This window comes from Abrus precatorius, unplaced genomic scaffold, assembly GCF_003935025.1.
Source record: "Abrus precatorius isolate BTA unplaced genomic scaffold, Abrus_2018 Scaffold2, whole genome shotgun sequence".
Lineage (NCBI taxonomy): Eukaryota > Viridiplantae > Streptophyta > Magnoliopsida > Fabales > Fabaceae > Abrus > Abrus precatorius.
The window spans coordinates 24,640,627-24,656,920 of NW_020874362.1; the positions used below are offsets into that span (position 1 = coordinate 24,640,627).

The window sequence follows — 16,294 nt, forward strand, 5'->3', positions numbered from 1 at the left end:
AAAATATTATAATTGAATATAAATGTTTTTTAATATCTATACACGTTTCTATTAGAAATTCACAAAATTAAATTAAAGTTTAAAAAATTATAATAATTTTATCATTTTAATACAATTTATATATTATTTTATTATTTTTATTTATCTTAAATGTTGGATAAGAGACTTGACATTACACCTTTTATTATCTTAATATACATTACACATATATTAAATAAAATGAAATTGTATTAAATTTTATTTTTATTTAATTCATAGATTTTTTTTATTTTATCATATTTATGAAAGGAATATAAACGTGCAATTAAGCCTGTATAAAAATAAACCGGGCCCATGGGCCAATCGAAAACGCAGCAACATTTGGCTAAAAAAAAAAAAAGAAGAGGAAAACAGAAGAAAGAACAATGGAATGTGTTTTCCCGCACGGTAAACGACTATCGTTGTATACAACTTCGTAAAATATTACCCAAAGTTGGCTTCCTAACTCACTCTCTTTTCCGTTCCAAACAAGACAAAACAAAAGCCGCTAATGGACTCCGTTGCCGGAGCTCCGTCCACCGCCGTGGTTGTTCCGCCGCGTCCTCCGTCGTCATCGCCGTTCCCCGGCCGGGAAGACTGCTGGAGCGAGGAGGCGACGTTCACCCTCATCGACGCCTGGGGCGAGCGCTACCTTGAGCTCAACCGCGGCAACCTCCGTCAGAAACACTGGCAGGAGGTCGCCGACGCCGTAAACCACCGTCACGTCAGCAACAACAGCAAGAAACCGTTCCGCACCGACGTTCAGTGCAAGAACCGCATCGACACCCTCAAGAAGAAGTACAAGATCGAGAAAGCTAGGGTTTCCGATTCGCACTCCGGCTATCTCAGCCCCTGGCCTTTCTTCTCTCGCCTCGACGCCCTCATCGGCGACACTTTTCCGGCCAAAAAGCTTTCTCCGCCGCCCGCCGCCAAACCGCCGCTGCAGCCGCAGCCGCTGGCGTGGATACCTTCACATCCCGTCGGTCCCCGATCCGGAACTCAGAAACGGCCGGCTCCGGCGCCGGCCAGGGAGGACTCGACCTTCCGGCGGAATTTCTCGGCGTTCGCCGCCGCGGCGGCGGCTGCGGCGGAGGCGGAGAGCGGCGAGTCGGAGGGTTGGAGGTCGAGTAGCGGTGGTTCGGGGAGTGGGAAGAAAGAGAGAGAGAGTGATAGGGATTGGGAATTTGGGTACAGAGAACTTGCTCAAGCTATAGAGAGGTTCGGCGAGATATACGAGAGAGTGGAAGGTATGAAGCAAAGGCAAATGGTGGAGTTGGAGAAACAGAGAATGCAATTTACTAAGGATTTGGAGAGCCAGAGAATGCAGCTTTTCATGGAAACGCAGGCTCAGTTGCAGAAAATCAAACGCTCCAAACGTTCTTCTGGAGCTGGTCAGTTTTCTTCTCTCTGTTTTTCATGTTTATTTATAATTTCTATTAATAATTATGTGTTTGTGTTTTTAATAGTTTGCTGTCACTAGAACACTTTACTAATAGTTCTGTACTGTGATGTTGTTGTCTGCTAATGCTGAGTCTTTTGTTATCGCTTGCTGGAGTTGGGAAATTGATGTAGTTAGTGATGGTAACCGACGGGTTGTTTGTTTTTTGCTTGAATTATGGCCTGGTTTTTAGTGTTAAATGTTGTGGAACGCATGGGATTTTTTTTTTTTAAATTAATTGTATGTAGTTTATACTAGTGGAAGTGCATGGGAACTTGAGAGGGTTGATCTTTTTCCGCGTTTCATATTAATATATTGGCTTTTAGGAATTTATGTGCTGAACTGATGTTTAGGTTGCGCGAATCCTTAATCAAACTGAAGTTTGAAAGAATTGTTGTTTTTTATTTATTGTTTGAAACAAATCTGTTTTGCTGAAGGCAAAATGTTTTGATCCGTTGCGTGTTTTTACTATATATGTTGCCCTTGGGATTGTGATGGATATAAATTTGTTTCTTTTGCTTTATTCTGAAAAACAAAAAGTTGTTTACTGAGGTTGAAGTGGCCCCACTTATATGTGCTACTCAGTTGGATGTACTAATAAGATTCACTTGTGCTCTGTTACTCATTTTCGGTGTACTTGAATGTTATTTTCACAGACATTTCTCGATTTATTATCGGTGCCACACTTCCACCGAGTACTTGGGTTTATCTTCTTTTTGACAGAATGATGGAATTCCACATAACCTCACAATTTATAGTATTGGTATTTATGTGTCTACTTTTAAAAGCCCAAGACGGGATTTCTGATATGTGGTTTTGGTCCTATTAGGTATGCTGTTGTTTTAGAAAGAGAGAATTTCATTATAAGATTTGGCAAGAGTTCATCGTGGATTCTTGGTTGCATATGATATAACATTTTGTCCAAATTCCTTGACATTCAGCTGTATGCTTTTCTCGTTTGGAACCAAAATTTACTGTGCACAGCTTTTATGAAGCAAAAACTGGATTGTCTCTCAGACAGCTGTTACTATCAGCTATTCTTTTTTCCCCTCCTTAAACACAGATATGGTGTAGGCGGTGCAATTTGTGCAACAGCACCTCGCAACATATATACCCCCTTCTCCAACCAAAAGACCAAAAATTCCCATAGCATGAATTTGGAACGTCATACTATGGCTCCATATAAGTATTTTGTATTAGAAGAGCCAAAGTTGGATGTTATTGCTTATTACAGTCTCTTGTTTGCATTGTGTTAAATTGAAAAGAAAAGTAGTTTTCTTTATATTTATTGAGGTTTAACTTTTGTATGATGTCCCATAATCCCATTTATGTCTCCAGTGTTCAAAACGCCCATCTCCTCCTTGCCATAAAAACCTACTGCATCAGGTCCTTATTTGAAGTAGCTGTAATCTGCATTCATGCAGTTGTTTATTTAACCCTTTTTTTTATACTTAAAATACTATATAATCTGAGAATTAGTCATGATTTTTATGATTTATTTTAATATTAATAATCTGTATTATCATTCAAATGGTTTAGATGCAAAAAGAAATTGCACAATTTTTGGCATGCATCTCAATTTTTCGTAACAGGATTTGTGCTTTCTTGTATATATATATGTAATGTTTTCTCATTGTCAAAAATGTTTAAAATTTTTTTTGCTGTCTCCATATTTAAAAAAATTTGATATAGTAATAATAAGTTAAAATTCAATTTCTCTTGAAGATATTATATAAATAAATATGTTTTTCATGTCTACTTAGATTAATTTTGCAGGTATACTTTCCTTTAATTGACGTTTATGTCCATTCATACTTGGTGGCATCTTTTGAGCGTTACTTTCAGTTTTCGTTGACTTTTTTGACCTTTATTCATTGGGTAATGCCAATCAGTTGAATCAGACAAATGGCATTTCTCTAGTTATTAATTGTTGGACCCTTCTTTTAAATCTTGAATAAGTTTTAAAGAAAAGCATAGATAGTAGAATGAATTACTACTGTATAGGTTGAATAGTTTCAGATAATTGCAATAGTTCTGTATTCTTGCTCTCGTTTAATATGTTTTTGTTTTTTTCACCAAACAGACAGTTTCTCATAGCAAGCGGTGATGGAGAATCTTATTCGGAAGAATAGATAGATTTTACCTTTGGACATGAAAGCATATATATATATATATATATAGGCCCCCTTTTTGGAATGAAAAATATAATTTAGGAAAGGCATTTCACAGTGAGATTCAGGTATGGTTGTATTTATAATGTAATACTTGCTTTTGTGAAGTAAGTAAATATACTTTCTTTTTTTCTTTTATCACCTTTGAAGAACTTCAGAAGGTAAATATGAACGAAGAGATTGTGGATGGCTTACTCGGTTGAATCTTACAGTTTTGTTAAACTCATTTAGATTTTTAGTGATGATTTACATTATTGATTTTATTCTGCACTGGTTTTCTGCCTTGTTCCTAAATCCTTCGTAAAATGAAATGGAAGAGAGCACGGTACTGATTATTACTTTCTTGCTTAGCATTTAATTGCAAGTAGTTTTGAATGCAAAATAAATTAATAAATTAATTTAAGGACACGTTGATTATTACTAAAAAAAACATACTTATTCCTATGCAATTCAAGTGAGGAAAAAGATATAGTTCAATTGACTTCAGTCAGTTCATTTTGCCCCCAATCTCGCTTTCTTATTTCCTTGTGCTCATGGGGAGGATAGAAAGGTTACATACAGATCCCTATTGAAAACCAAACATCCTCTGTAATGAAATATGCATTTTAAAAAAGATATAAAATCGTATGATATTTTGTCTAAAATTGGTTCAAATCGCCTCCACTGCACTTTTTCCATGATTGCCCTTTCTACTTATTCCAACTTCTTTAAATGAGCCAGCCCGGGATCCTGTACCCCCTTTGTGTATTTGGGTCAAAGTCCATTCCTGTTTGAATAAGCCCACACAGTTGGTATTCCTGTTTTGAGCCCAACTTGGAGTGGAATAAAATGGGTGAAGCACCAAGGCCCATAGTCTGAAATAAGCTAAATTCAATTATTGTTAAGTTTTTTTTCCCTTTTTTTAATCAACCACCGGTGTAAACCACCTTCAAATAAACTCCTTAAGCCTTTTAAACAACGGAAAATGCTTAAGCTTTGTTGACCAAAAAACAAATCCTTAACCCTTAAGAGATGTTGGGTGTTTTTTTTCTCCTTTGGTACATGCAGTGCTAGCTCTATTTTCCGGTTATTAAAAATAATTTATAATTTTAATAAGTTGTTTCTTTTACTCCAATAAAATGTTTAGTATAACTTATCAAAATAAATTATCTTTAACTTATTTTAACAAATTTCATAATTTTAAAAAAATTATTAAATAAGTACTTAAGTGAAAAAATACTCAACATAAGATGGCAATTATCGTCCTCTGGCACATCATACAACACATTAGTTAAAAGCTACCTAAGAATTAGCAATCCCACCCTCAACTATCATACAACTATTCAAAAGCCGAAATCATGCTATGCGTATACTACCCAAAGTACAATCTTGCTATTTAGAACACCTGATGAGTCATAGAAGCTGCTACGCGAAGCTAATGAAATTGCCACATTTCTTTACTTGGTTGCTTAACTAAGTATATGAACAAGGTAATACACAGGTTCAATTTTTTTTTTATATTTTTATATAAACAAATAATAATAAGAATAAAACTTTTTACTTTGTATGCCTTTAATATTTTTAATTACTAAATAAAAGACTATTAAATAATTTTTATATTTTTAAGTTCATAAATATAGGAGAATCATTAAAAAAAATATGTGAAAGGATATAGCAAACCCCATAATCAACGGTGCAGGGTTTAAGTTGGCCTCCTGTTGATAATACCACAAGTAAATTAAACCTGTATGAGAACACCTACGTTCCGTTATCCACCTTCCATGCACCAATTTTAGCCTGTCACACACTTTATCATGCTCTTCACAGAACTACAAAAACTATGGTATATGGTAAATAATTAGAAGTGATAAACCTACATTCAAGCAAGCTGCAAGATTGAAAGACAACTTAGAATTAGAAATAGTTAAAATAAGGCGTTTTAGCTTGTAACAAGAAGTTATAACCAAGATAATATCTATACTTTTTGAAGAGAAAATCACTTGGTTTTGAAACACATTAAAAATGTAGATCTAAAACAAATAATAATTAATAACGTTAAAGTAAACATAGATTCACATGCTTTTAAACATAAATTAAAACCATGTTACAAATTAATGAGAACCAAACAACTTGCCAAATATTCCTTGGATGTTCCAAGGATGAAGTTAGACCTCTGGACTGTAAGAATGATTATTAGGTTTTTGTACAGTAGAGAAGATATACCAATGTATTTCCCTCCAAACACTTGTATTTGTTTGAGTGTTTGCAAAGTTGATTTTTAGTTAAACGGGTTGCTCTTTAAAAGTAAAGAAACAATTTCAAGTTTAAGACACTAAACATTTTTTAGTTTAAAGAAAACAATTTCAACCAATAACTAATCTAATACTATTTTATTCTTGAAATACGAGATTGGCATGAATTGATCCTTAAAGTTAAAAGTAAAGTTATGTCAATTTACTCCATACATAATCTTTGTACAAAATGTTCAGAAATAATTGAATTAAATTGATATCACGTTATTCCGGTTAGAGCAACTCCAGCAGGACTGTTTAACTTGCTTTTTCAGATAAGCAATAGTTCTAAAACTTGGTTGTATAGTTGGAACAGAGTGAGCTGGTATTCCAATTCAAAAACCATTTTTAATACAAATATGATTGCTTAAGAGGAAAATGGTCCAATTTTTACACTTTATCAACACAATTTTAAATTAAAATGGAACACAGCAAAAATGGTATTAAAAATGAACAAAAAAACCCACAAATCAGAAAATTGAAACGAAGGAATCTTCAATTTTTACAAATGCAACAAACAAATGAATGACACACTTTCCACCTTTATTCCTAGCTGCTGAAGGAATCCTTTCAACTAAGACATTTTTGTTTGTACTTTAATCATTGCAACATATTTTCTTGATTGATAAAGTAATATATGTTGTAATTTAGATATCCAACATTTACAATTCAGACTACTTGTTATAACCATATATATAACCTTTTGGGAGTTAGCTCTGATTCTCCAAAAAGCTCAAACACATGTTAAGATATCGAGTATGCATGCTAGCTGGTGTGTGTGTGTGTGTGATAAAGAATATATATGCACTTTTTTTGTGGTTTCAGGTACGGTAAAATTGGGTAGATTTTCAATATTCTCATTCTAAAGGTGTTCAAGCATACATTTCCATATTAAGATTAGAGAACTTATGCTAATTTAAGTAACATTGTTTTTTACAACATCCCAGCATTCGAATTCAAAATAACGAGAAAAAAAGAGCATAATTCCTTAAAATTGGAAGTCTTACTACAAAATAGCTTTGCTATACCAACATGTACTGGGCTAAGTGGAAGTCATATCCTTTAAATATGTGATTTTGAAATTGCTTTTATAGGCCATAAGAAAAATAGTTTTGCATGATTTCCAAAATGTTAATATAATCATTTTAAGTTTCTCCAGTTGGACAGAAGTGGAATTAAGTTATATATTCACTTCACTAGCAATTAAAAAACTGTGCTCCACGCCAAAACTTGATTGCTCAATTTCAAATATTAAGTCAATAGGTAGAAAAGTACTTATTGGGAAGTTATGAACCATATATAAACACAGTCAAGCCAATGTGAGAAGTGTACTTTGTTATGTAAGTGAAGTGTTTCTTTTCTTTCGGTAAGTTATGCAGACTATTATTTTGTCGATAGATGTTAATTATTATATGTTAAAAGGCTACTTTTACTTTTACTATATATACACAAACAACCCTTCCTTAGCCACCATAAGTTAACATGTGAGCCTATAAATGGAGTTATAAGAAAACTATACACAAACAAATATTTTATGAGATTGGTTAGGAATCACTGGTTGGTAGGTGAGATGAATAAACAAGGATCGCAAGAAATGGGATAACCATTAAACAAGTGAAGTTTCTGATTTATGATTCACCTTATTTAATTTTATATATTATATTGAATAATAAATTAGTATATGTTTATAATTAAATAATAATATATTCAAGTTTAATAATATACATAACATTCATATAAATTTAAAACCAAGAATTATATTTAAAATAACTTAATATATGACATTGGTAGAAAAAGAGAGACGACAATGTCTCTGCATTCTCTATTTCAAGAAACATTACATAAAAAAGAAAAAAAATTACATAAGTTTTACATGATTCGTTGCTTTTTAACTGCATCTATAAACTCTCAATTAATTTTATTATTTTATTATTTTATAATTTTTAATAATATAAAAATTATAAATTTCCTTACTTACAATATAATTTTTATAAACTATTTCATGACACATAACTACTCAAGCCTTCAGGACTAATTGTCAATGTCATTCCCATGATTTAACTATTTGTGTAGGTAACATCACTTTTATTAGCTTCATTCTTGCCACAAACGATGTTGATGAATTCACTAACTTTGCCTCAAGAAGTGTCATTAAAATAGATGCATGTGTTTTGGTTTCAGGTTTTGCATGATTTTGATTTTTAATAAAAGTATTACTTTGAATTAACTGGCTCATTTGGTGGACTTAGTACTAAATTATTTCCCAACTCAGCTCATAGATAGTTATGAATCATTTGAGTTGAATTATGAGCTTCCATTCTTCATATTATTTATATTAGATTTTAAGAATATGAATTTGAAATAACTTATTTGATTAACTTATATTAAAATTTAAACTAATTTATATCAAAATTTTTGGAATTTTTAATACTTAAAAATAATACTTGTTTATTTTAAAGTAATATTTAAGAAATTTTAGAAAAAAAAAGAATAATAATTTTGGGCTTGTAGGCTAGCAGGGTAGCTCAAAAGTTTTTTTTTTTTTTTTACTTTAGTTTTGTTAGCCTGACTTAGATATTTTACAGGATTATTTGGACGTATTGTATTCAATACTCATTTTGACACAGTTAATTCTTAAATATAATATTAATAATTATAAATATATAGTATATATTGGCTAAGAATTGACAAGGACTCAAACTAATAATTTTGTAATTTACTGGAATTGCAATGCAGAATTATGATCCTAATTTTAAAAAGACTTCTACTCAAAATTTTGAACTAACAGGATCCAATCCAATTCTAAACGCTAATTTTACACTCAAATTCTTGACAATAAACATGCATTAAACCTAATAGTCTAATCTTATTCAAATTATCTAAAGCTATTTACCACCGACAATTATAGCTCAAATATATAGATCTGAGATGGTTGGATATATTGTATAAATATTTATAATTTCTGCATTTGGTACGACAACTTAGATGCTTATGATCTTATATTTGATACTCACACACTTTAGGCTCCTTGAAAATCTTCAAATTTCTAAAATTATCATTTCCCAATATCTATTTATAAAAAACAATTGCATATTACATTTTAATTGTAGTGTAAATATAATTTCTAGAATATATATCCATGTGTTCTAAGTCTATGCAATTGAGAACAGTTTAACATATTTTAACACCATAGGGTCTTCGTTACTCGAGTTTTATATTGGGTGAAGCAACCATCTAAAGCCGAATAAGATACTCAGTGTACACCCTCATATCTCTCTTGCTTAAGATCGAATTAAGAATTTAATAAGCAATTTGTTAGATCACATCTCGTGTCAAAATTTCAAGAATATGTAGTGATTAAAAGGCCATAACTGCACTTGAATGTTATAATTTTGCCTCACCCATATTTGAGGATTATAAAAATATAGCTCATCCTTTACATTACTACATACACTCTCGTTCTATATACTATTACTTTATTAAGCGTATCTAATGACTCTTCGGATCATTGAAGCTTGGCTTGATATCCATGTAATGTGTGAAATAATTGCTAGTTAGTATAATAATTATATTTGTTCAAGCTTGTTTAACTTCATCCCTCCTTGCATGCTTTATAGATTTGTCCCTATATGCATAATAAGTTAATAAAGATATATAAAATATCACTTTTAGTTCTTAAAACATTTAGTGCTGGTCACATTAGTTCTGAAATGACAAAAATTATCATTTTTGACACTGCAAGATGAAAAAGCCAATCGACCCTAAATGATAAAAAAAATTTAAATTCTTTTAGAAACTAATATTATCAGTCTTAAAACTTTCATCAACCCAAATGATATTTCACTCAAATAATGATTACGAATATACTAAAATTGTCTCTATTTTTTTTTTTTATTTATGGTTGAGATACTTAATTCATAGTTTAAAATCAACCATTCATTTTAGAACAATTAAATTCAGTCATCTTATTATGTGCTTTGATTAGCTTACTTTGCAAAATTTAACTTTTTTTTTTCTTTAGATTCTAAAGCAAAAGTGTTTTTTTCCTTCAAATTTAATTATTTCCTAACATATTAGACTCTTATGTCAAACATCAAATTTAAGGTATCTTTAAAAGAAGCAACTGATTTTGAACAAAACTTAAATATAATATTATAAAAATTGTTAGACTTGTTGTCTAATTAAAATAATCGTTTTATCTTGATAATTGCTGCTTATCATGAATAAATAATAATTCTAGTTAAATAATAGTACCAATAATACAATAATGTTATATATAATTTTTATTAATTCTATTCACGTACGTACTCAACATATATTTTAATTAAGGAGAATTAGCAAAATGCTTTCTTTAGATAAATGTTTGTTAAATGAGTAATGCTATACAAGAAGCGCTAGCTAGCATTCGAAAAAAATATACCAGGGGCTGAGTGAAATAATTAAGGGATACAGACCACTTACCTTTCCTAGAATTAACAAGTATGACACATTTTTTAGAAAAGAAATAATCTGTGTTTCCAATATTTTTAAATAGTGATAATGCATAAACAAGTATAAAAATTAATAATGGATCAACATACATACAGGTAATGCCAAATTTCAAACGTACATTAATTTATTCTACAAAGAAACTAAGCTTTAGTATTTTGAGCATGTGCCATGGCCATAAACATATTTAAGTTTAAAAAGAGCCTTAATCTGCTAATTAATTGCCTACTTGAAAAGCAGATCTTGGATTCAATCCACAATCTCAATGCTCACACTTCTCATCAACAAACAAATAAAAGCTCAATAGTTTTGCTTTTAGAGGAGTTCTTAGCTAGCTAAGACTTCCGCTAGTTAACTTATATTTCCCTCTCATCTAAAACCTATCTATAACATTTACCTAGCTAATATATACCCACTCAATCTTATTCTTATTGCATGAGAAAAGCTTAATTAAGCTTTGATCGTCTCAATATATAGCAGCTAATTAATGAAAGGAATATAATTAATATATCTTAAGCATTGTTTCTTCAATATCAAGGTTTTAAATTACGGTCCAAAATCATAATTACAGCCACAACATTAAAGCTTTAAAGATTTCCAAAACCAAAGTTGTTCACCGTGTCATGATTTTTGAAGACTCCAAAACTGCAATTATGACCGCAATTTATAACCTTGAATCAATATCCCGAATCATATTTCTATATTAGTAAGGGACAAGTTTCTGAATCCTTGTCACCACCTATAACCTTGTGTTAATTGCAAAAAGGCACCTCGGCTTAATATCATGACAGCAGATAAAAAGGATAAATTTTCTATATAATTGGATAAGTATACATATGAACCCAACATAATTGAAATACGCCGTACATTATATTAATGGAACCGATGCATGCAAAAGGGGGAAAACTATAAATGTAAATATGCAAATGATGTTTGAAGATAAGATACACTGAGGCATAACCAACGATTATATCCTGAGCTTAAGTTCTGCTATAAGCTTAATTAATTACAAATTCCCCGGTAATTAACAAAACAGAAATTTTAAGAGTACTGGGATGCCATCAAATTACCGAAAATATATAAAATCCTTCCATGGGCCGTGCCTTAAAAGTAAGAACTCCTTCAATTTAGTTTATACGCCACAGTATCCTGCAATTAAGGAGATTAAGAAGTTTTCAATAAGCAATTTATGTAGCAGCACTTTATCCACATGAAATCTTTTTATTAGGCCTATGCATATACAAATTAAGCATGGAAGAACTTAGAGAATATCCGGGTAATTAATATGAATAAATAATTCACACTCTCATATACAATCCGTTACCAAATCTTATGTAAGAACATATAAAGATTGAGTTCCCTTTTAATTAATTAGAACTATCATGCATTTAAAATCATTAATTATTAAACCCCTCCGAAGAGGGGAAAAAACAAAACTAGAAGGAGCAAACAGTTTCCTCATCAATTACATTTACGAATATGCAAGTGTGCATTAGTTAAAATGGTTATCATCCAGAATAGACTTATTGTTCCCTTCTCCCTCTACACATTTTAAGCCTAATAATTAATTCTTGCTGTTCTGGGCACTTATCCTCCGATGAAATGTTTGAAAAGGATATTAACTATACTATACTCTTCATGGGACAGCTAGCTAATAGTTCATGTGTACATCAACTAATAATTCAAACACGTGACACTATTCTTAACCAGTGATCTATTTGATGAGATAGACCTAACTATAGCTGGTATTATTATATATAATTCATGGAACCTATAAACATGATAGCAATATTTACGTATAAGGGTAATACACTCTCTCATTTACGGCTGAAAGAAAATGAAGAAAACATTGGAAGAGGGAGTGAAAGTTAGCCCCAAATTTAAACAGGTTCAGGCCAAACATGGCACAATAATAATCTGAGTCAAGGAGCACATAAGTGAATGTTTTCACTGTGTCACCAAAAATCTGACTCCTAGCCCAAAAGCTGCCAAGGAATAGTTTCATAATTTGATCAGAAGACAAGCTAAACAAAACCCTAACTTGGTACCCGCATGGCACTGAGCAGAGGCTAGACATGATTTCTGCATTAATGTTATGTTAGAAGAAGCATTATGTTGAAAAGGACCTCACCAAAAGCTTATAAAGCTCAATAATCCAGATATGCATGCATGTTTTAATAATCCACATGTGTGTATAATTTATAATTAAGCTTAAAAAAAAAAATCAAAATGTGCAGTAAGTTTTGACAAGTTTGAGTAGAATAATCACTTGAAACCAAGAGCTTGTACCTTCACTGAGCAATCCATGATGTATATATTTTAATATACAAAATACAAAAACGTGTGTCTATTCAAAAATTGCCATTGAAGTTCCACTTGGAATAAAAGCCGACAAAAACACGTGAGATGACGGGAAGCACAAAGCTCAAGCATTCGCCTAACCAACAAAATATTTGCTCCTAAAATGCTTAATCAGTGCTTAATACATTTGAAAACCAAATAGCTTTTTGATAAATGGGTAAAACTATCAGAATCATATACTAGACGACACGATCTAATCAGGGTACATGGCGAAACAAATACAGTGGAGAAAAGAAAAACAATTGTATATCAAATCACTTCTTGCCAGGATCTTGTACATTAAAGATATAGCAATAAGTGGGACATATTATAGAATTGGGGATGGTGGGGAATTGTTAAGGCTAAGAACGATACATTTAATATTTAATAAGCACTAGGATAATTTCTCCAACCTCTATATGAAATATTCTAGTCAATCATGACTTTGTTTGCATAAACTTGTAAATTAGGAAAAGACTTGCAAACAGCATATATATGTGTTATAAAAAAAATTGTAATTTGTATTGATGTTTCATTTAAAACCTAGAACCTTAATTAATCATATATACGTTTTAAAAAATGTTTGTAACTTGAGAAATTAAATTATATACGACAGATCTCACTTGAATATTCATGTGGCAAAAATCTGCTTAACTTTAAAAGGCGAATATTAGGAGAAAGTAAACATAAAAATAATAAAATATTCCACTGATGTGTCATAAAACATTGTTTTTGTTGCAAAGCTAGCGGGGGAATATTAATTTAGTCTTCCCTATATCTTGATTACTACAGTCGTCTTTAATTTTGCAACCTCTTGAAACACGGCAATGGAAATACTTTTGTCGGTAAAATAATGTACCAACACTTCAATAGTATCGGCTAACTTGTTCATAAAATAAAACTTCATAAAGCACTAGCTTTTTAATTTGTCCCAGATCGATCCATCCTTTTAATCCTACAAATTCACTGACCCGAATGTTTAATTAAGTTCTTTCTGTCTTTTACATCTTATAATTATATAAACTAGATCATCTACATGGATATCCATTAATGCTTCACTTCACTACATGTATATAGATATATTGTAGTAATTTTTAGGTTGTGATATAACATATGAATAAGCATCATAAGTTGATGTTTGCACAGCTTAAGAGGGAGAGGGAACTAGTGATACGACAAAATTAATTATATAATTACCATTTATGGCAGAAACATATATGATCCAGAGGAATATTCAAGAGAAATGGATGGTGGAGCTTGATTCTTCATGACCCTTTGTGCTCTTCTTTTTCTTCTTGTAAGGTATACCTCTAGCCTTGGCTTGGCACTCTCTGACTTCCCTAAGGTACACACGAATGGAGCCACTTGCAAAAGGGTTAGTCTCTTGGGGCCCACCATTTTCCTCATATGCAGCTCTAAGCCTTCCAATGAGAGCATCAAGGCTTCCCCAAGCTTGTCTAAGAGGGCAAGTGCAGGGTGCTGGGGGTTCTGGTTGCCCATAGAACATGCAACCTTGTATGTGAACCTTGGTTTTCCCAAACTGGTCAAGGTAGCGAAGGAAATCAAGCACGTGGTTGCAATTGCACTGAGAGAGTGGAACTGGGGGTCTTTGGTTCTTCAAGTATTGTCCAAAAGTGTTCCAATCCCTTCTCTTTTGTGACTCATAGCGGCTAGGTGTCACTGGATTCTGCTGCTGATGATGATAATCTATTGCAATATTTGTTGATGATCCTTCTGCCAATTCCTTCCCATGACTACTGCCACTGCTAGACATTGTGTTAATTGTGGAATAATGAATCAAGAGAGAGAGAGGGTTGGGTTTCTAAATAAAGCCAGGGAAAGAGGGAGGTGAAAGGTGAAAGTGAAAGGAATAGGAGGAGAGTGGAGGAAGGAAGATGGAGTATGGAGATCACGTCACTGGGCTAATGAGTAGACATATTATGGGCCATAGTGGTTCATTTCTGTTCATATTTTTGTCCTCTTTCATATTTATATTGCTTGGTCATTAATCTTTGAATTCTCATTTTATACATAATCTAATCGTGTTAACACTTGTTTAATGTTGTGTTTAACGGTGTTATATATATATATATATATATATATATAATAACTCATTTAATTATTATAATATTTTATATATTTTTTATCATGATATTTGTGTTAATAAAAAAACTTATTATTTATATAAGTAGATATATTCATCTATTTGATATATAAAATTACCAATTTTATCATTTGTTATTATTAATTTTTTAAAATATTTTTAAATTTATGAAGTATAATTATTATTTTCTTATAAATTTTGATAAATTAGTCATTTATTTCTCATTGAATAAAATACTTGTAAGAGTATTTTCTATTATCTGTGCGCAGTGACATTAGCCAGCATTAGAGGCCATACACAATGGTAGAAATGATTTCTTCCTTTAACCTTACTTTGTAGAAACTTCGTGTTTTGCATTGCCCTTTAATTATGTGAGCTAGTACTAGTATTAATTATACGTTTTCTACATAAACATACAATTATTGTTTTTCCTCTGATTAGTCAACACTAAACCTTATCTCCTTAATAGTTAACCAAGCCGATTACCATTATTGCCCTCACCAAATCATTCCAATAGCCAACATAGGACCTGCTAGACATATTTGAATTAATTAGAACATTGAAACATCGGATATACCAAACATTGATTGAAAAACTGTACAAAATTTAAATTGTCTAAATATATTAGCTTTGTGTTTGTAGAATGTGATATTTTTTTTGGATAATTTGTAGAATGTGATTCTGTAACTAACAAAACATGTCAATAACATGTTTCAGGAGAAAAAAATAATAACTATTAACATTTGCGATGGGTATTAATTATGGTTTACTTCGAGCAAAATACTGCGTTTGATCTAGTATAGAACATTTTTAACCACTTCACAAGAACTAAAACAAATTAAATAACTTAGTTATTCATGTTAATTAAATTTATCAATAATTTACATATTGTTTTACTAAATTTATCCTTAATCTCTTTCTATTTAATTAGTTAATGTGAGTGAAAGAGACAATTATAACTATAACCATCTTTCGCTATTATTTTGTGAAAGAGAAAAATATAAGAAATTTAAGCTACTCTAAGAAATTAATTTATCACATTTAATTAATATTTTATTGAAAAAGTTAATACAATAATAATTGAAAATAAAACTTATAAAAAACCGAAATTTACAAATTCAAAATGCAACATTACGCATGTTGTCTTGGGGAAACAGTTTTTATAACCGGTTATTAGGGAGCACCTCTCTGCAACTTTGCATGCATGCCACGAGATACTTAGCCGTACTCTTTTGGAGTACGCAAGGTCTTTTTCAGTTTTTCTAATGTAATATTATTTTCTACTAGTTTCAGTTTGTTTAATACTGGGTACATATTTTGTGTCTGTACATCGTTCCACATCAAGCATGGGCAACAGAGTAGTTGTCTAGAGGAGGAAATGTGTGTATGTAGCATTTTTTTTTCACATGTATATATGATGCTGCTTCAAGCTTCTTCATCTGAATTTTTAATCCAGTAAACTCTA

General features: G+C 31.5%; 2 protein-coding genes across 2 annotated transcripts; one reads left to right on the plus strand and one right to left on the minus strand.

Moving 5' to 3' along the window:
• The first annotated feature begins 380 nt into the window (after window positions 1-380).
• On the plus strand, window positions 381-3,956 carry LOC113858926 (trihelix transcription factor ASIL2-like). Its single transcript, XM_027491728.1, has 2 exons — window positions 381-1,409; window positions 3,540-3,956. Exons 1-2 carry the CDS (start codon window positions 530-532, stop codon window positions 3,551-3,553), a joined length of 894 nt encoding a protein of 297 aa, XP_027347529.1. The 5' UTR covers window positions 381-529; the 3' UTR covers window positions 3,554-3,956.
• A 10,003-nt stretch (window positions 3,957-13,959) lies between these two features.
• LOC113859661 (protein LIGHT-DEPENDENT SHORT HYPOCOTYLS 10) lies at window positions 13,960-14,499 on the minus strand. The gene has a single exon (XM_027492374.1). It carries the CDS (start codon window positions 14,497-14,499, stop codon window positions 13,960-13,962), a length of 540 nt encoding a protein of 179 aa, XP_027348175.1.
• Window positions 14,500-16,294: the final 1,795 nt, after the last annotated feature.

Coding starts and splice junctions, on each gene's coding strand:
- LOC113858926 (XM_027491728.1), top strand. CDS start 530: ATGGACTCCGTTGCCGGAGCTCCGTCCACCGCCGTGGTTGTTCCGCCG.
- LOC113859661 (XM_027492374.1), bottom strand. CDS start 14,499: ATGTCTAGCAGTGGCAGTAGTCATGGGAAGGAATTGGCAGAAGGATCA.